Here is a 22,442-nt window from a genome sequence, read left to right as displayed (position 1 = left end):
GGGACCACATTAGCCAGTTTCCAATCCCCCAGCACCTGGCCAGATGACCACAAATGCTCACACAGCCCGGCCAAGGGCTTCGCGATGACCCCTGCCAGCTCCGTCAACACCCTTGGGTGGAGGGCATCTGGACCTGCAGATTTAAAAATGTCTGGCCCTTCCAGAAGATCCCTAACTACATCTGCACTGACTGAAGGCCTGATAGAGCTATCCCCAAGATTATCCCTACCTCTGGGGATGTCCCGGTCCTTGTTCAAGAAAACAGAGGCAAAGAAACTGTTAAAAATATCAGCTTTCTTGTCTGGCATAGCCACAAGATTACTGTTTGCATCTTGCAGGGGCCCTATATTGCCTGATGTCCTCTTCTTGCTCCCATTGTACTTGAAAAAGGACTTTTTGTTGTCCTTAATCCTGGACGCTAGCCTGAGTTCCATCTCTGCCTTGGCCTTCCTAATAGCCCTCCTACACTCCTGGGCAGAGGAGTACTCCTCCTTGGTGATAGTTCCTCCCTTCCATGGGTTGTACACCCCCCTTTTAGTCCTCAGGCATTGCTGAATGCCCTTGCTGAGCCAAGGGGGTTTCTGAGCACTCTTACCCACTTTGCTTCTCTCAGGGACTGTTATCCTTTGGGCCTGGAGGATTGCCCCTTTAAGGTACGACCATCCCTCGTGGACTCCCATATCTCCTCTACCTTCTGGGCCCTCAGTGCCTCCCCCACTAGTCTCCTAAGATCATTGAAGTCGGCCCTTCTGAAGTAAGGGCTTTAGCCTTGGTGTGAGCCCTAGATGCCCTGCATTGGATAGTGAAATCCAGCAGGTGATGATTGCTATTGCCCAGGTGGTCAAGGACCTGCAGTCCCCTCACCAGTTCATCCCTCGTGGCCAGGACCAGGTCCAGCAAGGCTAACGCCTTGGGGGGCGTGCATAGTGGGGCTGTGCACTTCCTGGATAAGGTGAAGGTCCTGTAATATAGCCAGAAACCTAAGTGAGCGGTCAGACCTGGCTGTCTGCTCCTCCCAGCAAATGTCTCAGTAGCTTAGGTCACCCATGACAATAACATCCCTTGACCTAACCGCCTCCATAAACTGACTGGAGAAGTCCTGGTCCAGCTCTTCCCCCTGGTTGGGTGGTCTGTAGTAGACACCCACCGTAAGGTCCCTTTCGCCACGCCCCCCTTGTAGTTTGACCCATAGTGTCTCTGTCCGACCCTCCTCTAACCTGAAGCTAATCCCTGATGATGTGAGGTGCTCTTTGACATAGAGAGTAACCCCCCCCCCACCTTTCTTTTCTGTCCTGTCTCTTCTATATAGGGTGTACCCCTGAATGCCCACCGCCCAATCATAGGTAGGGTCCCACCAGGTTTCTGTGAGCCTTCGGATCTCTCCCATCAGAGAAGTCACTCTTCATTGCCACTGACATGAATGAAATATAATTTTATACACAGTGTTGATATATTCAAGTTCCCATAGTAAAATAATGGGAATGGGCAGGACTTAACATCTCTCATTATTTTCTTCTCACTTGCTGATCATTTACCAAATTCTCTTTTCCTTTTTGCCACCCTTAATACCTGACGCACAGTCTTTCCTTAGAGGTGCTTTTCTTTTCTCTCATGCACTGAGTCTGTGAAATTAAATTAAGAACATGCCTGTGCTAAGTTGGCAGTAGGAGTTTCAAACTTTCATTTAAAAAAATCAGTTCCCCATATTGTCTTTTAAGAAATAAAATACAAGTGAAGGGCCTACGGCCAAAACCTAGTGAGCTCAATGCCTGAATGGCTTTGGATCAGACCTTAAGAGAGTATCCAGTCAGATGATGGTTTTAAAATTGTTTTTTCTGTCTCCCTCTAAATATTTTTTAGCGTTTCATTTTGTATTAAGCTGCTTCAGGAACACTAAGCACACAACAATGGCATATTTCAATACAAACTGGAAGAACCACTTAGGAACTCCTCAACTCTGTTTCACATACACCAGCTTTGTCTGCATAGGCCCAGTAATTCATCTCTAGTGAACTGCAGTGCATCTTTACAGGCAGTATCAACACCATTTTCCCCAAGGAAGTTGCACAGGAAGTGAATGACAGCTAGACAGCTAATGAGAGGATGCTTACTGTGACGGATAGTGACTGTCAACACTGGATCATTCTCCTACAATGGCAATTGACTCCACAGCAATCAGTGCTTTGGTTTGTGTTAGGTCAGTTCAAAACAAACTCAGTTCTTATTTATAATAAGAAAACTGCAACAAATGTGTTCATCAATAGTTTCTGAATACAACTGCTACATAAATCAGCCTAGGCACAGGCCCTGTCTACACTAATAGTTGTTCTAAAAATTTCTCACTATGATGCCACAGCAGGTATATCAAATACTAAATATCTCTATTAAGAACTGTTGTATATTTTGTTGTTAAGTAATAAATTGTATGCCTGTTGCTAGATATTCCATTTGTCTGTAAAACTGACACGATTGCTCCATCATAAAGTACTATAACATTAGAAATGTGTGTTCATGATCAAGTGTGGGATATATTCATAAAGCTGTAATTAGGTAATGAACGCTTAGTGAAGTGTATAGGCTGACAAGGTCTTTAGACCAACACAGTTACAACCTATACTACTGAAGTGTATTTTTCTTTTAGCACCAGTCTACAATTTATCACAAGTGCGTTTTTTAGACTTAGCGTTATCTCTTGCAATTGTATGAGAATCGAGTTCATTTAACTGTAAGGTTCATTAATCAAAAGATATATTACTCTCCTCCACCTTTCTCATTATTCTCATCCCCAAACCTGCTCTACACTGCTGCAAAGATCTGACCAGCAGTGGGACATGAACCATGCACTATAATTAAACTTTTCTCAAGGCACTATGTGACAATAAATCAGTATGTTACATTACTACTCCATATATCTTTATTACTACTGTTTAAGTTTGGTCTCATTATTCTCCGATAATGAAAAGCCAACAGTATATTTAATCAGTGCAGAGTCAACATACTGAAACGGTCTCATTTGTTAAGAGCCACACAGCCCACCTTCCTTTGGCTCAAAGGCCCTGATTTAAGACAGGATTCACACTCCTTAATCACTGAGCAGGCAAATACTATCTGACTAACACTGTGTTATAGTACTGTTCTCAGATAGGATGAAGGGAGGGAGTTAGTTGGCCTGCACATCCACTAAATTCATTGAAATCTTAGAAGAAGAAAGCGTGCAGTCTGAAAAAAATGGGATCTAAAGCTATCTAATTTCAGATTACAACCCAACTGCCTTCAAAGGTAGGGCATTCGGTTCTTACCTGTTCGGATGTCAAAGCCTTCGGGCTGAGTCAGGCCATCAATGATCAACTGAAGTGTATGTACTGTTGTGTTTAGCATTTTTGCTGCTCCTTCTGTTCCTTCCTTTTGAATTACTGAATTTACTTTTTGTTGCATGTCAGGTTTTCCTATATCATTTGGATTTCCTCCAGTGAATGTTAAAAACCTTGCAAGTTAGAGAAAGAGAGAGATAGAGAAACCCCATAAAAATCAATAGAGTTATTTGTAATATTTGTCAGTGAAGACTGAAAGCTTGCCAAATGTTAAGTTTCACTTATTTTTGATGAGGCACAGGCACAACCCCCTCTTCTCCAAACCCCCTCCCCATTTTATTGCTTTATTTATTGTTTTTTTAAACATTACATTTTACATTTATACATTTTAAAAAAATGTATTTCCTAAGCGTATAACCAAACATTCCACATTTTTCTATTTGCCTTTGGACTAAGACCAAACTTGTAGTTTCAGCCTGAAAAGTATCTTTCTGGAGAAGGTTAAGAATGACTGAAAACAAAGGCTCAGATCAGAAGCTCTATACAGTAAATAACCCTAGTTCTTTTAGCTTTTCCTTGTAAGTTTTGCCTCCCAGGTACCTACTTGTTTCTGTTTGGATTCTTTAGTACTGAAGCCTGGCCAGTCATGCCAGTCTGCAGTTGTGCATGCAACTACTACATCCCAAGTGCAGGATTTTGCACTTGTCTTTGTTGAACCTCATCTGATTGATTGCATACCATTTCTCCAGATTATCCAGGTCATTCTGGATCCTAACCCTACCCTCCAGAGCATCTGCAACTCTACTCAACTGGGTGTTTTCTGCAAATTTACTAAATGTGTACTTGATCCCAGCATTCAAATCATTAATGAAGATATTAAAACAAATGGAACTCAGGGCAAACCCCTAGAGAACTCTACCTGATACCTTCTGCCAACTAGCCATTGATGACCGCTTGTTGAGTATATTATTGATCCAACTTGTTATGGATCCATCTTACAGTACATACTTACTTTTGCCAGTCTGTATTTCCTTAGCTTTTTTAATGAAACAGTGTCAAAAGCATTGTTAAAGTCAAATATACCAGCATCCACTGCTCTCTCCACATCCACACAGCATGTCCCTTTACCATGTGAGGAAATCAAGAAATCAGTGGTGAATCCCCACTGGCTGCTCCTGATTATTTTATTCTTCTCTAGGTGCTTAGATTCCTTGAGGACCTGCTCCATGAGCTTTCCAAGTATCAAGGTCTGTAGTTTCCAAGAGATTCATCCTTCCCTTTCTTAAAGATGTATGTTTCGTATTTTCTAGCATCATCTGAGGCCCAACCTGATTTCCATGAGTTCTCAAAGGGGATATCCAATGGCTCTAAAACTACTTCAGCCAATTCCTTCAGTACCCCAGGGTACATCCTATCCAGACCTGCCAACCTGAAAGCATCTAGGTCAGGGGCAGGCAATTATTGGGGCCCAGCTTGAAAGCATCTAGGTCAGGGGCAGGCAATTATTTGGGCCCAGCAGCCACATAAGCAGTTCTGGGAGCTACCATGGGTTGGTCAGCACCCCACCCCTCCTGCCCACAACAGCCTGAAGCCCATGCGCCCTGCAGCTCCTCCCCGCCAACAGCACACAGCTCCAACTCTGGCCCAGCCCACACCCACTCCAGACTTACCCTGGCCAGAGCAAACCAGCGATAATCCGTGTGCACAGCCCCGAACCTGGCTCACCCTGCATCTGCTCCAGATGTGCCCACCCACGCTGCACAGTGGCAGCAGCCAGAGAGAAGCTGCTGTTCAGTGTGGAGGAAAAGCGGCCCCTCTGCCTCACTCCCCCCAGGCATGGGCTCAAGGCGGTTGCAGCAAGAAGGGCCTGGCAGCAGCGAAGGGGAGGGGCCACTTTTCCCCCACACTGAGCAGCAGCTTCTGCCCAGCCACTATTGTTGGTGCCACTGCTCAGTGTGGGCAGGTCAGTCTGGAGCCGGTGCAGGCTAGCACGTGGGCCAGGCAGGACTGAAGGACCCACCATGGGCCAGATAAAGCCCCTCTGCTGTGTTTTGCTCACCCCTGATCTAGCTTCTCTAAGTAGTACCTAACATGTTCTTCTACAACTCTAAGCTGTTTGTCTCCTTCCCTATCATTGCTCCCAACTGCACTCATCATCCGGTGGCTGCCCCTATTTGTGAAAATGGAAGTAAAAAAGACCTTAAATACTTAAGCCTTCTCTGTATCCATAACTAGATTGCCTTCTGCCAGGGGCTAAGCTACCAATGGGCCCTGAGCTGTGGGGGGCCCTGGACCTTCCTTCCATAGCGGCGGCACCCTCTGGGCAGCACCCGCCTGCTAGTAGACTACCCAGGCAGTGCCGGGGGGTGCTGCCACCATGGAGGGAAGGACCAGGGCCCCTGCAGCTACGGGTTGCTTGGCCACCCAGCAGCTCACCCCCTGGCTGCGGAAGACACCAGCAGGCCCATGGGGGGGGGGGGGGGGGGGGAATAAAAATCAGGCCCCTCAGCATAACGGCGATGGAAGCCCCTAAATTGAAACGCTGTTTTTTTTTAATTTTAGCAATTAAAAACCCACTGTTTCAATTTAGGGGACTAAACCCCCGTCATGTGTACAAGTGTCCTTCAACTCTATCATGTTGTGGTCACTGTCACCCAAGTTAACTTTCACCTTCACATTCTCAACCGAGTCCTCCGTTTCTGAGCAGTAGGTCAAAAAGAACTTCCCCCTACCTGGCCTGCCTACCAACTGTATAATAAAGTTACCCTCACATAGTCTAGGAATTTGCTGGGCTGGTTGTGCACTGCCGTGTTTCCCTTCCAGCAGCTGTCCTAATAACTGAAGTCCCCATGAGAACCAAGTCATACGATTTGGAAGCTTGTGTCAGTTGTTTAAAGAAGGCCTCATTCATCTCCTCCTGCTTTATAGGCCTATAGCTGACACTCACGAGCTCTTCCCTGACTTTTACCCAAATGCTTTCAACAGGACTACATTCCAGTTTATACTGCACCTTGGGACATGTGTGCATCACCGTTATATATATGGCAACTCCTCCTCCTTTTTTGTCTGGCCTCTCCTTCCTGGACAAGCTATACCCATCCATGACAGCACTCTAGTCACATTAATAATTATAGTCAATAATAAAAGTGCATACACCCTTACCAAAGCTGCTGGGCAATCAATTACATAATATGACACGCACACTCTGCATGACAGAATAGCTTGGATGTCAATAAAACCAACCCTATTTCTTAAAATGCATCAAAATCTATTTTAGCAGCAACAATAGCTAAATGTCAATCAACTGGAAAATGAGTTGTTTTTAAATTAATATTGTGAGAACAGGGAGGCACCACTCAATAGGCTGAGCTACATAATAGTTCTCAAATGGAGCAATCTGTCCTTTTCTCAGAGCTAGATGCAACATACGCCACCTAGTTTGGACAGTGATGTAACTGGGAGTGGGGAAAGGATGGGGAGAAGGGGCACCAGCCCCAAGTGCCAACTATGACGGGGCACCAGAATCCCCCTGGGAATCTTTGACAAAGCAGCAGCACTCTGCATTGCCCAGCCACAGGAACCAGGCAGTTCAGCCCTGCACCCAGCAGTGTAATTGGGGGTGGGGAAGAGAGTGGAACTGTGCTCCTCCCACCCCATCCCACCCAAGGGAGTCTGTGCCATATAGCAGGCTATAGCTGCCTTGAGTATGCAGAGAACCTGGTAGGTGAGACTTGCCTTCCTTTCACCTCCTCCCACCCCTCTCTATTGTGGTAACCTGCACCCCCCTCCTCCCACAAACCCTGGTACTGAATGAGCTTGTTGCACCTCTGAATCTGGATATTCAGTAAGAGACTTATTCCACTGAACAGTATGGTATACCAACATGACTTTATCAAAATTGACAGTCTGTCCTTTATGAAGTTGCATGTCAACAAAATGGGAAAGCACAAGATGCTTTCCATTTACCTTGCATATGTTCTGCACAGCAGTCAGGCATGACTGCAGAGAAGTGTTCTCTCCATACCCTTCCCCATGTGCCCCATACCTTGTGCCACCTCTAAACTAGTGAGAGAAGTGAGAGTATACTGCAAGTCATAAAGGGGAGTAGAGCAAACAGGTACATCTACTGAACACCAGAGAGTTGTAAGCATCTAAGCTTTCAGAAATAGAAAGCCTTCCGGCATTGCCTTAAAGCCGTACACCTCCATTCTGTTCCAAATGCAGTGCTCTGCCTTCAAGGCAAAAGCGAGGTAAGTATTTTATTTGGCAAGAAATTTTGTGCTACTTCTACTTGAGGGGTCTCTTTGACAACATAATTCATGTTCTCTTCCCACTGTACTGTATCTACCTTTGTACCCAGTTTTCAGCCATTAAGAAAAACTACTGACTCCCTTCCCTTGGAACCAAATATATGGTATCTCTGTGGTGCAACTATCAACTAAAAAAGAAAGTTTACCATATTCCTTTTGCTTTTGTTTTAAGAGGGGCATGCTTTTGTTTTGATCTAATTACTGAATAGAGTTACAAATCATAAATTAATATTCATCATGGGAATAACTTATTTTTCCTTTCAGAAAATGAGAACAAATGTATAGTTAACTCACATAGTTCACCAATCTTTGGTTAAGGGGTACTTTATCTGTTAAAATAATGCTCCTTGCGTCACAAAAGTGGCTTAATTAAGCAAGTAGTGTAAATTAATCATTCCTGTCCAGTTTTTTGTCACAAGACTTCAGCACATAAGATTGCTGCAAATGAAAAAGATTAGATAAAAAAAAATTCTGCTTTTCGCTTTCCTTTTACATCTGACAGCAGTTTAAGTATTTCCCTTTTATAGTGAGGGTCTATTACACACTGTCAGGATATAGAAAGTATTTTTAAAACAATGAACGTATTACAATAAAACCACAGAAAACTGGCAAAAAGTTTCAGGGGCAGGCACTGGTCTGGAAGACGCCTTACATTTTTTTCTTAATTGAACAGATTTCAAGTTTTGCTGTTACTTAACTATTTTAAAAGACTTTTTGGCTCGTCAGATATAAATATCAAATAAAAATGTAAATATCAAAACAAATTTAAATATATCATTATTACTGTGACCCCATTTATTTTAAAACATATTAATTTAAATAAATACTGGTGGTAGACTAATAAATTCACCTAATCTACAGGCTACAAGCCAAGAAAGGACTATCCAAATAACAAATGGCATGCACAATTTCCCCCTCTACAGGAAAATAATTTTTGAAGCATTTGTAAGGATGGTACTGAAAATGTCTGTAGGTCTGGGAAGCGTGCTCTTCAGAGCACAGCTAAGCAGGAGCTGCTGACTGTAAGTGTTGATAGATGGACAATGCCACACCAGAACACTAGTGACAGGCAACAGCTGTCTGAGCTTTGACTGACATGGCAGATGTAACATGACAATCCCTACAAACAGTGAGCCTCCTGACTCACCATGCTAAATAATATATGCTTTACTGAGTAGGCCTATAAACGAGCTTGCTGACATTCATGCGCCTGGCTTTATTTTACCACAAATGGAAATTCATCTCGAGTACCTCCAAGTAACATTTTTTTCACCATCAGAATTTCATAGAAGTGCATTCACGTTGTAAATCGGTAACAGGGTGTGTTTCACTGGTAATAAATGCAACCACATGGAACGCTCACAGAGGCACAAAAAATGATGTACAGAACTTTCAACTGTGTGGATAATGTAATCAGTATGCACTGTATTGTATGTGGATTTCAGGGAAGAAAAACAGCAAACCAAAAAACAGGACACAATCCAAGAACCTAATCTTTTCAGTTATTCATACAAGTCATTTTTGTTTATGGAAACCGATTCAAGATACTGTAATGGATTATTTGTATGAACAGGATTACTCATATGACTAAGGATGGTAGGATCAGGCCTTAAGATACCTATCAGAGTTACCTGACCAATTCAATTGTGTTATTGTCAAAGACAACAATACAGTTCTAACACAGGAAAGTGCCCACTTTTTGAGCAGATGAACAGTCTCATTCAATGGCACTACTTGTGTTCTTAACGCTAAGTATCAGCTTTGCTAAGTACCTTCTTGAATGGATCTTTAAGAGGTATTTATCTTTTATAAGTTGTTTTCACTAACAGCTCCTAATGTAGGCAGTTATGACAGAAATAAAATCTCAGTAGTAGTATATAAATTGTCAACAGCGGCAAATGAACATAGCATTAATTAATCCAATAAAAAAACCCTTCTATTTCAGACAGTCTCACATTCAGGTCTTGGTGAAAAAAATGTACACTAAAATATTTCTACACAAAAGATATTTCTGAGGAATTAGATATACATTTTTAGAGAGACTGTTTAATCAGGTTACATATTTCATATATCATTTTTCACTCAAACCAGTACGCCTTGAGGGCACTTAGAACAAAAATCAATATAAAGCACAAAGCTCCGGATTGGTGGTAATGCATTATATTGATCATCTCTATTTTTAAATGTCATTGCTAAGAACAAAGTTAAATGCTTTCTTATTTAGAAAAAACTTTCTTAGGGTTACTGTAAGGTTAGAAAAAACGGTCAAAAAAGTAAGGATATGGTAAGGTTAGAAAATAAACAGCACTTCTCTCTTACTTTCTTTATTTTGATTTTAGCTGTGTTAATTAATCTGGATAATACCATCTTTGAAACAACAATTTTAACAGTTTTTTTTTTAATTGACAGTGCTAGTTACATAAATATAGGAAAGCAATTACACAAGCCATAATGGAGAATCTGGCTTGTAAGTATTTTCTTGTGTGTATACAGAGAAAAATAACAAATTGTAATTAGTAGCTAAATACAATGGTTAACAGAAAATAACATCTTGCTATAACAATCTAAGCAGTATAAAAAGAGTTAAACAAAAACTGAAATGTTGAAGAGGAAACAATTTTTCATAATTTTGGTCAGTCATAAAAGTAAGATATGCTACCTCCTTCCCTTTTGCCAGATATTGATTTTTTCAGTTTATGTAAACCCTTTCATATGAAGGAATGCCAATTCAGGTAAAGCTTGAAGAGGGAAGAGTTTTAGCACAGACTAAACAAAAAGTTATATAGCAAGCTTTCATTTCTGGAGCAGCCTTTGGGATGTTACAGAACCTACATAAAATGGAATGGTCACAGGCTAAGTCACTGATGTTTTTATTTAATACATAATTTCATCCATCTTACTCAGAGAAAGAAAAGTTAGCATAAATGTAACAAATAAGCACATCATGTTCACTTAACTTACACATCTGCACAAGATTATAGCACAGACCTTGCAGCTTTTAAAGACAATGCAAATTTCTGAGCAGAATGCAAAGATCATCACAAAAAGGACCGGATACTTCTACGGAGACATGCAATCCATTTAAAAAAAAGGTTTTGAATAAATAGAAGCTTCTTTATAATACACAGTAGTTCTCAAGCTATGAAAGGGCTTTAGACATAGTCATTCTTGTTTTATGTAATCATTTCCAGCAACACGACTTAAGAGCTGAGAGTACTAGGTTCATTACATTAAAGCAACATGATACACCATTACATCTTGTCACAGTGCACACATGAATTAATGGTAATGCAATATAATCACTTTAAAAACAAAACAACTTTGCATTAGTATGTGCTTTGTTAGATGAAATGTGCAGTACCAAAAACAGTTAAATTTTGTGGGCAAACAGATTTAAATATCTAATAATATATTGAGGAATATACTGAAGTAAAAAACTTTTATAAAGCAACTTGGAAACTATTTTAGTGCTGCTTTCACTCATAAGATTAATTTCAAGTAATTTTCAACTACTATCTTGTATTATGTAAATGTCATATTATGTTTGTGTACTAATCTAAACTACTTGGTAGCTGGATCCAGAACTAATTTTTATGTATCTTAGTCTATTTAATAAACAGTCAGGTATGAATATTTAACAAATTGTAACACATATGTAGAATTCTCTCTCAGTTATATACTTTATTACATTATCATTATAGTTCAGAGTTACTTTATAGGATTAAAAAAAACAAATACAAGGACTTATTACACTGTGTTTATTTTGTGGGTACTATACATTTCTGCTTTAGCATATAACCAGATAAATATAAAGTTAACTATATGACTAGACTACATATAGGAAGTAAAACATTGCTTTGTATATGTATTTTTTGAGAATCAGTTACATAAATCATGATATTAAAAGTCAGAATAATTCAGTCATGTATTTAATTAGCTGTAATTAGTTATTTTAAAAGCTACTAGAGCTATAGAAAATATTTTCACAAAAAAATCAATTTTTTTCTTCAAAATTTTCTTTTTTATCCATTTTTAGAGATAACTGATATTTTTCAAAATTTAAAAATCTTTTTTAACCGCCTCCAGTTATGATATTGCAATAATAAAGATAATACAACCACTGAGTGACAAAGTAGCCCCAACCCCCCCAAACATGTAATACACACACACACACGTGATATATATAGATATATCTATCTATGTGTATGTACACACACACAAAATCACTCTTACCAAAAGCAGACATTTTAAATTGCTTCACCAAATGTTCTTAATGTTTAAGGTCCCTTAATGTTTAAGGTCTGACCTTTCATTCATTGAGGTCAACATTTAAAAAAAGTTCTTTAATATGGGGCAACTAAATGAAGTTTTAGGCACCTAAATTAAAGACTTTTCTTTCCTCCCACTGAACTGCAAAACATCCAGTATTTCCCATTGTGTTTAATAGTGTAAGTGGGCAAGCATTTTACTGACCTGCTATCATTTGGGTCCCTGCTGGGAGCTGAGTACTTCTGAAAAATCAAGGGGTTTTGAACCTGAAAGCTTGCTTAATAACTATTCTCCAACCATTTGGGTTGGCCTAATAAAAGATATCAAATTCACCCAAGGAACCTTGTCTGAAAAATCAAGACACTTATTTAGGTGCCTAAACAAGGAATTCCTAGCATTCAAGCTCCTATGTATTTGAAAGCATTGGCTCTAGATCAGGGTTATCCAACTGCCGGCCTGTAGGCCGCATGCAGGGCTTAAGTTGCAGCCCCTAGACTCCTGCCCAGCTGCCACTCCCTGCAGCAACCTCAGGCTCTCTCCTCTCCCTCCTCTGGCTTCTCCTGCCTGCCCCCCACTCCAGAGAACAGGGTGAGGCAGGCACACAGTGCAAGTGTGGGGAAGAGGGAGCATATACAGTTATGCAGTGCAGTGGGGGAGTGTATCCACACAATGTGTGGCCTGGGGGGCACCTGGTTCACCCTGGTGTGGCCCCCAGCCCATGGCTACTTAGAAGCTGGGCAGCCTTACTCTAGTCTAGAGTATGCCTGTTGATATCAGCGGTACTCAAGCACATTGATGTAAACACTGTGTTGGCATGTAAGTTCATTTTTAAGTTCTAAAACATAACAGACTGACTGCTCTGAAAGATCTGCAGCACAGGGTACTTATTACACTACTTAACCCAAAGACTCATACTGAAAAAATAAAAAGACAATTTTTTTCCTGTAGAAACTGGTAGAGTTGCAATACTCATCAAAGATTTTTGCTTAAGTAGACAGAGAGGTACTTCCACAGCAAACTAAACATGTGAGAAGTACTGTTACAATAAGGCATGGAAGCTACAAGACTGGCCAACTCATTTTGAATATGCAAAATGAAATAGAAATTCTAGCAGAAAGTTCTACTAAAAATGGAAGCTCTTTCCTGAATAGTGATATATCCTGGGACAACAAGGTACCAAATAAGTGAATTTTGACTCCTTCCCTGAAACTCTAAGCAACCGTTTGGGTTTCTTAAGAATGGAATGGGTATCCCAAGGATGAATGCTGATAACTGAAGGTACAATACATACATACAATACATATGCAAGTCTTGAATGGCATAAGTGAACACTAGCTCTCTCCCAAAACAGCAGAGTTCTCCTTCACCATTTCCCAGGGAATTATAACTTACAACTCCTGTCTTCAGAGCTGGCTCTTTAGGGCATAACATTGAGTTACCTGTTACAATGCCTCAACAGAACAGCTGGGATATTGCCCATCAGCTGCTGATTCTGTTCTTCTAACAGCCACTGTCAGAGATATTCTAAAATTCTGACAATCTAAAACACCACTGAGATGAGACTAGATTACAACACATTTTAACTTCTGAACACCTGATTTCAATGAGATTTAAGCCTGTACTTAAGCGCTTGGTTGAATCAAAACCCAAATGCTGAGAACAAAACATATGACAAATACACAAAGTATAGCTGTGGCTTGTATCTCCAGTTTAAGATGCACTCTTGTAAGTGGATCAAAAATGCCTCTCTGTGTTGCCAACCACAGTAAGTAGCATCACCTTGTATAAAATAAGGTCTTGCAACTGTGTAATTTGCAGGAGATTCAGACCTGCATAATGCTGAACCACATCTTTAAATCCCTTTTATAAACAGTGGCACAAGATTCCTAAAATGTCAGACTCACTGAAATATAACCTGCATGCCAGATGCTGCAATTCACGTGCATCGTATATGCATGCTAGTTGTCATCCTTTATTAATATTTCTGCGGGATTTATTTTTTGCTGAATATTTTGATTTAGTGATACTAAGCCAACTGCACCAACCCAACTGATACAACAAAGAGAAATGCTGTCCTTTCCTACTAAACTCTTAGTTTATGAGCATCTGACTGTAACCTGGTTCTAACTTCTGAGGATTTCCTAAATGTTTCCTTGGTTTTCCTAGCAGCTCTTTTACAATATATACTCAGAAACTGGATACCTTCTACATGCTGTATTAATTGTATAGAGGTGGATATGCCACTATAAGCTGGTTTTCACATATAGACTTTTCAGAAACTTAGAACTGTCCCAACTTTGCAGGAAAACATGCTCCCTACAAAGTGCTTATGGAGAAATTCCTTTGGCTTTTAAGATTTAGCAGGCCTTTTTTGGATGCAGAATATTTTAACATGTTCCTATACTTGATCAGAATGCATCATAAAGTCAGGATTGCACAGTGTGGAAATCCGGAACAGAAAATGTTTTGATCATCTGCACAGCATATTAAATCGTCAGTAAAATGTTTTCCAATTATTTTGTAGGAATTGTACAGATTTTGAGTTAAAATGACTAAATGCCATAAATCAATTATACCAGCAGCATTTGTGCTGTGACAGTCAAGATTACATCACCATTTCCATTATAAAACCCCCTATTTTTCAGGGGGTTTATAATTTGGCCGTAAAAATTGGCTCCAGCCTGAAGCTTGGCAATCAGAGTCCCACTTGGGACCAATTTTTTAAACCATTTTTTTAAACTGCTAACAGAGTTTAGAAAAAAAGAAATAAAATTAGCAGTTTCAAACTTTGACGGACTTCTACCCCTCAAAAACATTGTTTTAAAAACTGATAATTTTGCATGTCATAAATCTGTAATGTGGACTGGTGCCTTTAAGTCCTTTGGATAGAAATGGTGGATACAGATTACTGGGTTGCTTTCTTTAAAAATAAACTTTATTTCACATGAAAACTTTTAATCTAATAGAATTTTAATAAAGGACATTCTCTCATGCAAGAAGGGACAAAACCTGCCCAGAGCACATTTATACAAGCAGTGCACAGCACATTTTGAGTAATTCTGTAATAAATACTCCTACTAATAATGATTCTAATGCATTGGACCACACCCATTTGTCTTGAAATCTATTATACAAAAGGCAAGACTGATACCATTTGCATAAACAAAGTCCTTACGTAATGCTACTGGAGAAAATGGTTACTCTGAAATTAATTTCAGTTTTCAGAATGAAACAACGAATGAAAGCAGATCTGGCCCATTCTCTCTCCATCGGTTTCCCATGAACACACGTTCAGCAACAAGGATTTATGCCCTTAAATGTTACCAATACCCACCTAACCCAGTAAAAATATCTCTATTAACATATGGGCTTTGGATCAAGCCTGCGTTCTTATCCAGTCTTAAAGTATGAAGTACTGGCATAATTTTATTTTTAACCTGCCATTTAACAACATATTAGAAGTCTGGAAAAGCTTTGTCATGAATTCTGCTCAATTTCACAGTTTATGTACTTTTTAAGGACAATTTTATTTATAATCCCTTGAAATTCCGATGAAGAAAAAAGGAAGTTTCTAACCAACATCAAATAGTGGTGTTAACTGTGTGAAAGCAGGAAATTCACTTTACACTCTTTCTTTAGGTGAATGATGTGTTAAATCCAGCATTACATTTCTTGGTCTTGATCAGTTTACTGCAGAACATAACTAATTTTTTCTCTCAAATCCATACAGCTACCTGTAGCAAACAGTGCTGGTAAACAGAGTGAAACCTTTGGAAATGCCACTTACTGTAATATGTGACATCCAGCTACTGACTATCAAAGGTGCTGCCTCGTTCTAGGTCAACTTACCATTAAAAGTCGGTCACAAACCAAATAGGAAACCAAGGGGAACAATACATTAACTTGCTTGTAAATATTTCCACCAAAGTTTCACTTTGAGAAGCCAAAATGCTCAGTAATATAATGGACAGATAATGATTCTTCTAAAAAAATTACTTGCTGCAGTAGACAAAGACTATGTAAATATAAAATATAGCATGGTTTGTATCCATATCAACCTTCTGGATGACTTCAAAACCTGCAAAAGCTAAAAAGGTTAAACACATAGATAAGGGATCTCTTCCAGGCTGCATGAAATGGTGCTGGTGATTCAGCAGGTGGCAGTCTTCCCTCTAAATCACTGATAATCTAGTAACTCAGACTGAAATACTATCTTCTGATTGTTTCATACAGAAGTAAGGCTGGAAAGGACTTAAAGAGATCATCCAGTTGAAACAGTGATCGAACCTGTGACCTTGATATTGTTATTAGCACCATGCTCTAACCAACTGAGTGAAACGGCCTAAAACTTATGCTCATTAAAGATTCCATGACACTTTTTATAAGAGGTGCTAACCCTCAGTTCCTGGCCAAATTCCAAATCAGGCAATTGTATCCTGTCTACTAAAATTCCCTCTGGAATTTAAATTGGATATGGCAGCCCAGATTCTCATTTATACTAAGTTTCCTACACAGTACTCTACACCCATCTTAAAGGCAACTTTTGCTGCTACAGCAGCATAAAGGACCTTAAATCACAGAACATAAGAATAAGGGCTATATTTTTCATTTTCTGTGTTGCTTTTTTGTGTGACGATATTACATAATGCCATTCTGTTTCATCAGTAATTGACTGAATTTCTATCTTTGGTGAGGCAATCCTTTCTCTCTCTCTCGGTCTCTCTAAATAAGTGATGTGGAACTGAATTTTATTCCTAGTATATGAAAACTGGAAAGTGAGCTGGATTATAAAAAAAGCAAATATGACCAGTCCCTTTTTGTTGTCCAAACCAAATGGAAGGCAAAATTGAACATCAACAGTAATGTTGAATAGTAAATCAGAATTTTAGTAATGTACAGTATTACGTTTTAAAACTTTTATTTTTCTTAACATGTAACACTTAAATATTTCCAAAGAACACTGGAATTTTCTTATTGATTAAGCAAAGCAAGATTTGCTCAACTTGATGGGCATTTCTCTAATCTGTCTGTAATATAACATTTTTGGAACATAAACTCTTATCAATTACAAAATGTCAGACAATGTGCTGGGCATTATTGGCCAGAACCTAAGTGGGAACAACTGAAAGAGGAAAATGGGAGGCATATGGATCCCCTGGCATCTGGTTTTCCAGAGGCAGCAGTTTCAGCCACCTCTACAATTATTTGTAGATCAAAGACTAATTTTTGGTACCCATTAGCAAATTCCGGTATAACAATATCCCCCAGTCTCAGGTCTAATCATTTTCCCCAGTACAGTTAAAGATGTTAATACCCTGACAAAGAAAAGAATGGGAAGTGGTGAGGGAAATTGAGGTTTAAACACATCTTCTCTGTTGAGGACCAGGACAAAGATGCACTAATATGGGAGCACAGGGTTCACATGAAGCTTTTTGTATGGAGGAGCGGAGGGAACACTTAGGAAAATGGAGACGAAAGGAAGGCATACAGTGAACCTGGCATGGAGGAATACTGACAGATTGTGTAAGGGAAAGGGGGTAGGAGGATGCAGGGAGTCTCTTAAAGGCACAGGAAGAGAAAATGAAGAAATGCAAGACCGCTTGTGTGCTCAACAGGCTTTGTATTGTGCAACAGTGTGCAGGCCTCTTGTAAAAGGTATGACAGCAATGTAAAGTAGCTATTCAACAAGTTAACGATGCTCCTTTTAAGTATGGAGCATAAACCAGTAGTCTAAACGCTTGAGCTTTAAACATTTTTATTTACTCACTGAATATAAACATCAAACTTACTAACTCAAGGGAAGCAAAAACTTGGTCTTCTCAATATGGTGACTGCAAAGAGCTCACAGGAACCCTAAAACATTTAACTATGACTGAAATTAACTCCAGGACAGATTAAGAAAAGAACCTGTTCACCACAAATCACTTGAAAAAATAAATAAGCATTAGTTTATGGTAGGAGATAATGTTTTCTCAAAAGGAGAGGTAGAGTCCAATTTCAACCATAGGGTGATGATAGAGAAGATCACATCTTAAGCTAGCATTTACCAGCTGTTTTGCCCCCGAAGAGAGAGGAACACATGGGCTCCTAATTACTTTCTGGTGACCTACATGAAAAAAATATTTTCCTCTCAGCCAAAGGTCACATACTAAAACTGCCACAGTATTCATATACTTGGGAACTTATAGACATCTTAATTATCACCTGGCAAAAATCAGAACGTAATATTAAATGCTTAAGCATAAAGACACGCACATTTATATATACATGCAACAACATACTTTGTTGCACTATTTTTATCAACAAAAAAAAAGTGTTTTATTTAGAAAAGAAATCACTAATGGTTAGGCTTGGTAAAACTAGCTGACAAAATAACATAACTAAGTTAATTTGCTAACAGCAACATTTAGTACCAAGCATATGTTTAAACTCTACTGCTTTTAAGAATAAAAGAAAGCCACATTTCCGTGACCTCTTTATTCAAAAACCAAATGGAAGTAATAACAATCAGCAATATTATCTAGATACTTACTTGGTTTGTCTGCTTTGCCCAATAGGTTACAACTACCTGAAACTAGGTATTACAGCATTTTAAAAACATTTTGAACAGCTTCTCTGAGAAAGAACTCCTTGCTAACAAACCACAGGTGCACAAAAAACATTCACTGCTGCCCCTTCTATGTGTTTGCAGATCTAAGGTGCTACAAATTCTGCCGAAAATAACTGAATGCCAGGCAAAGCTGGGCAGAGTTGGAAACATCCAAGGGCATTTGCCAGGCGCCTGTACTAAATCCAGCTGTAGAAACAAGCAGTTTAACTTATGCATATTTGCAGAAAAAGAATTCTCTACTTACTCCTAACAATAAAAAGTGACATGGCAAGGGAAATTTACATGTAATGGGGAAAAGAAATAAAACAGAAGGGGAGGAAACAGAAGAAAGGGGCTCAGAGTTATAGCAAGGTGTTGAAAGGGAGTCACTGCAGGAGGAATAAGTGAGAGGAATGAGAAGAAACATACTGGGATTTTAATATACAAAATACTAAAGCTACAGTATTAGGGCACATGATCCTTTAGGCCCCTGACTGGCATTCCTTTGAAGGTGCAATGGGATCTGATCTGTGTTCCTAACAATTACTCTCTTGCCATGCTACACACGCAAGACAGAAGGAACAATTTTGGAATCTCAGATCAGAGTCCAATCATGCCATATTTGTCAGTGCAGGGGGACCGTGATCCTAAGGTGGCCCCAATCCTGGAGACTGTGATCCCGGGGTGGCCCCAGTCCTGTTGACGATCAGTTCATCAGCTAATCAGGACCACCCCAGGGCTTGAGCCCTGACCAGTTGGTTGTCACCAGGATCGAAACAGGAAAGGGTTGGCCAGTGCAGGCCTGACGAGCAGCTGATAGTTGGCTGGTAGGGACCACATCAGAGCCTGTTGGAAAACCCAGTATAGTCCACCCTGCCACAAGGTAAGATGGAAATCACCCACAAAGTTATTACACATGGTTTGTGGCAAATTAGATATTTTGCATAACTTTGTGGCTGGTTTTCTGTTTTATTTCATCATTAATCCCCTGAACATGTGGCTAGTTTACACTTTAGGACATGACTAACTAATTAATTGCATCTTAAGTGTAACATCTGCCTGGGGCCTTAAATTTGGAAGTATAGAGTATGGTCCATGCAAACTTTACAATACTTATCTTCCTCGTTGAAATAAAACTGTGAAAGTAAAATATTTAAACTTTCTGAAAATATAACAGAAAACCCTAAAATAGGGAACCATATATAAGGATAGGCAACGATATATTCCAAATACTTTATTTACTTGAGAACTTCTGAAGTGAACCTCTCTTTTGCAGAAGTGTGAGAAAGATCATCAGGTTTTCTTTCTCTCTCTCCCCTTCTCATACACATACATGCATACTTCCAGCCTCCAGAAGTTGTAGAAGTAGTTTCAAACCCCACCCCCACAAAAAACCCAACAACAACCCAAAACAAAAACAAATCACTACTTACATTTTCAAGACTAACTTTGTGAAGCATTCAGAAATTCTCTCAGTTCCTTACCTCATTGCAATGTTGTATGATTCTGGATGGATACAAGTTTGGTCCAAAGGATTTGGCTGTAGCATCACATTTGTTGTTGGTTTGCTTCTCTTCTTGCCTTGTTTCGCATTTGTGATTTGAACACCTGCATGGCCTTTTGCTATAAGCTCTTTTTGCTGACTGCTGTAAAAAAAAGTCAAAGAGAAACATATAGTTCATAGTAGAACAACACCCATTACCATAAGATTATGCATTCCCTGATTACCCACTATTACTACACATGACTAGAGTACCTAACATCCAGTATATTAAAATAATTCACAAACAATGAATTATGCATTAAACACATGCCTTTAGGGCATTAATATCTTTACAGATGCAGAAGCTGAGGCACTGAGAGGTTAAAGAAATTTACCTATTATCAGAACCATGGGACAATGGAACAATCTGCCCAAACCATTAGTGGCATCTCCTTCATTGGAGGCTTTCAAGAAGTCAGATAACTAATTGCCTAGGCTGATTTAAGAATATGCATCCTGTATATATGGAGGGGGTAGACTCAGGAACCCTCAAGGTCCCTTCCAACGTGAATCTTCTATGATGGTATACCCAAAGTCACTCAGTGAGTCACGGACAAAACAAGGGGGTCCTGACTCTAGGCCCTAATTAGGGCTGTGCAAAGATTCAGTCGCTGATTTGGTTCAGTGGAGATTTGGCCCAATTCAGTGGCCAAATCTCCGAATCTGAATCAAATCAGGAGACCCCTTAATTTCTCTGAATTGAATTGAAACCCTCCGAATCGACGGCATGTAGAAAAAATGTTTAAAGCTGTGTCTATGGCCGAATCACTGATTCTCCAAATCTTCAGATTTGGATTCGGCTGAATTGAATCAGGGACAGTGATCCGAATCAACAAATTGAAGTACAGTCCCCGATTCGGGCCGAATCCAAATCAAATAGGGCCCGTTTCACATGCCCCTAGCCCTAATCAACAAATCATACTAATTCAATAAGACAGCTCACCTCACTTGCTGGCTTGAGAAGGAATGGGCTTAGAATAATAGAAAATTAGGGGGGAAAAGGTCCTGCAGAGGTCATCTAGTCCCATCCCCTGCTTTAGGTAAGATTATCCCATGTCTTCTTACATAGGTCACGAGAGCTAAAGGATTCCCCTCATCTCAACACAGGCACCAAACACAGTGGGAAAGGAATAACCATACCCCATTGCTATATTATTTTTCCAAAATATTTCACACTTTAATAATTACCTGCAAAAGGCTTTTATGTACTCTTGGTTAAACCTGATGAAGCCAGCACACTGTTGAAAGGTTTTTGGACCCAGTCCTTTAACTTCCTTTAGCTGCTCCCGATTTATAAATGGTCCATTCTTCTCTCGCCATTCAATTATATTCTTAGCCCTATTAGCATTCAGTCCTGCAATATGTCTAAGAAATAAAGTTTTCAAAATATATTTGTGACAATTAGATAAAGATGAGTAAAACTATGTATTGAAATAATGCAAAGAGTTGCAGAAATGCTGTACAGAAAACTCTAATATAATATGAATAAACATTTTATAAATATGCTGTTATGCCAAAAGCCAAAATTCTGGAAAGAGGACACCTTTTCTTCATTTTGTAAAAGGATCCACAGACATCAACAGGTCCCTGTAGGGTCTCTTTTACAGGATCAGGACCAACTCTAAATCCAGGTTCTAAGCACAGAATATGAGAACGATGTTCATGAAGTGACACTGACCATAGTTCTAAAAAATTGTCTGGCAAAATAGTTTGATCTGAAACTAGGTAGAATACCCAGAGAAACTGAAGCAGTACAATTCAAAACTAAAGGGAGAACCTAAAATATAACAATGCACAAATAAAGATATTAGCATCTAAGGATGGAAATTTCTCTAAATATTGAAAAGTAGATGACTGAACTACACAGCTTACAAAATTTCAATTGTTCTTTGCAGGTCAGAAAAGATATCTAATCTCTAATGCTTGCAAAGAGGTAATGAGTGTATTTAACATATCAGACAACATAAAGGATGAGCAATGCTGACAGTCATCTGGACTGGATACACTGGGGGTCAGCAACATTTTTGCGTGCAGTGGCAAAAACACGTGCAACCTTGACTTGTAAGAAGTTGGCATGCCAGGGGCGGATGGTGGGAGAGCTGTGAGGGGCCTGATCCTTGTTGTGGCACAAAGCCCCTGCCTCTTTCCTGCTGTCTGCCCAGAGGCGCACATGCCAAGTAAAATGCCTTTGTATGTCACGCACTGGCACATGTGCCAGAGGTTGCCTACTCCTGGGACACACTGTTACTTAAAATTTAGGTCTGAGAAAAACATATTATCATCTTCATCAGCAACAGCAACAGTAGCAGCAGCAAGCAGCACCCCTTAACTCACCACCTGCCCAGATAAATTTTATCCACAGCAACTGCAACTGAGTGAAATTGTTTGGAACTGTGAAAATCCTAGTCAATTCAATTTAG

General features: G+C 39.7%; 1 protein-coding gene across 3 annotated transcripts in view; it reads right to left on the bottom strand.

The window, feature by feature from the left end:
* Nucleotides 1-22,442, bottom strand: part of SRBD1 (S1 RNA binding domain 1) — a 216,416-nt gene that overhangs the window by 2,493 nt on the left and 191,481 nt on the right. For all 3 annotated transcript variants that reach the window (XM_025204932.1, XM_006014738.3, XM_006014737.3), the window contains 3 exons: nt 21,211-21,387; nt 19,964-20,125; nt 3,300-3,484 (listed from right to left, as the gene is read on the bottom strand). In XM_025204932.1, the coding sequence (XP_025060717.1) occupies nt 3,300-3,484; nt 19,964-20,125; nt 21,211-21,387 (524 nt within the window). The remainder of the gene's footprint in view (nt 1-3,299; nt 3,485-19,963; nt 20,126-21,210; nt 21,388-22,442) is intronic.

The sequence above is a fragment of the Alligator sinensis genome, unplaced genomic scaffold, assembly GCF_000455745.1.
Source record: "Alligator sinensis unplaced genomic scaffold, ASM45574v1 scaffold131_1, whole genome shotgun sequence".
Classification (NCBI taxonomy): domain Eukaryota; kingdom Metazoa; phylum Chordata; order Crocodylia; family Alligatoridae; genus Alligator; species Alligator sinensis.
This window is presented reverse-complemented; position numbering and strand designations above follow the sequence as displayed.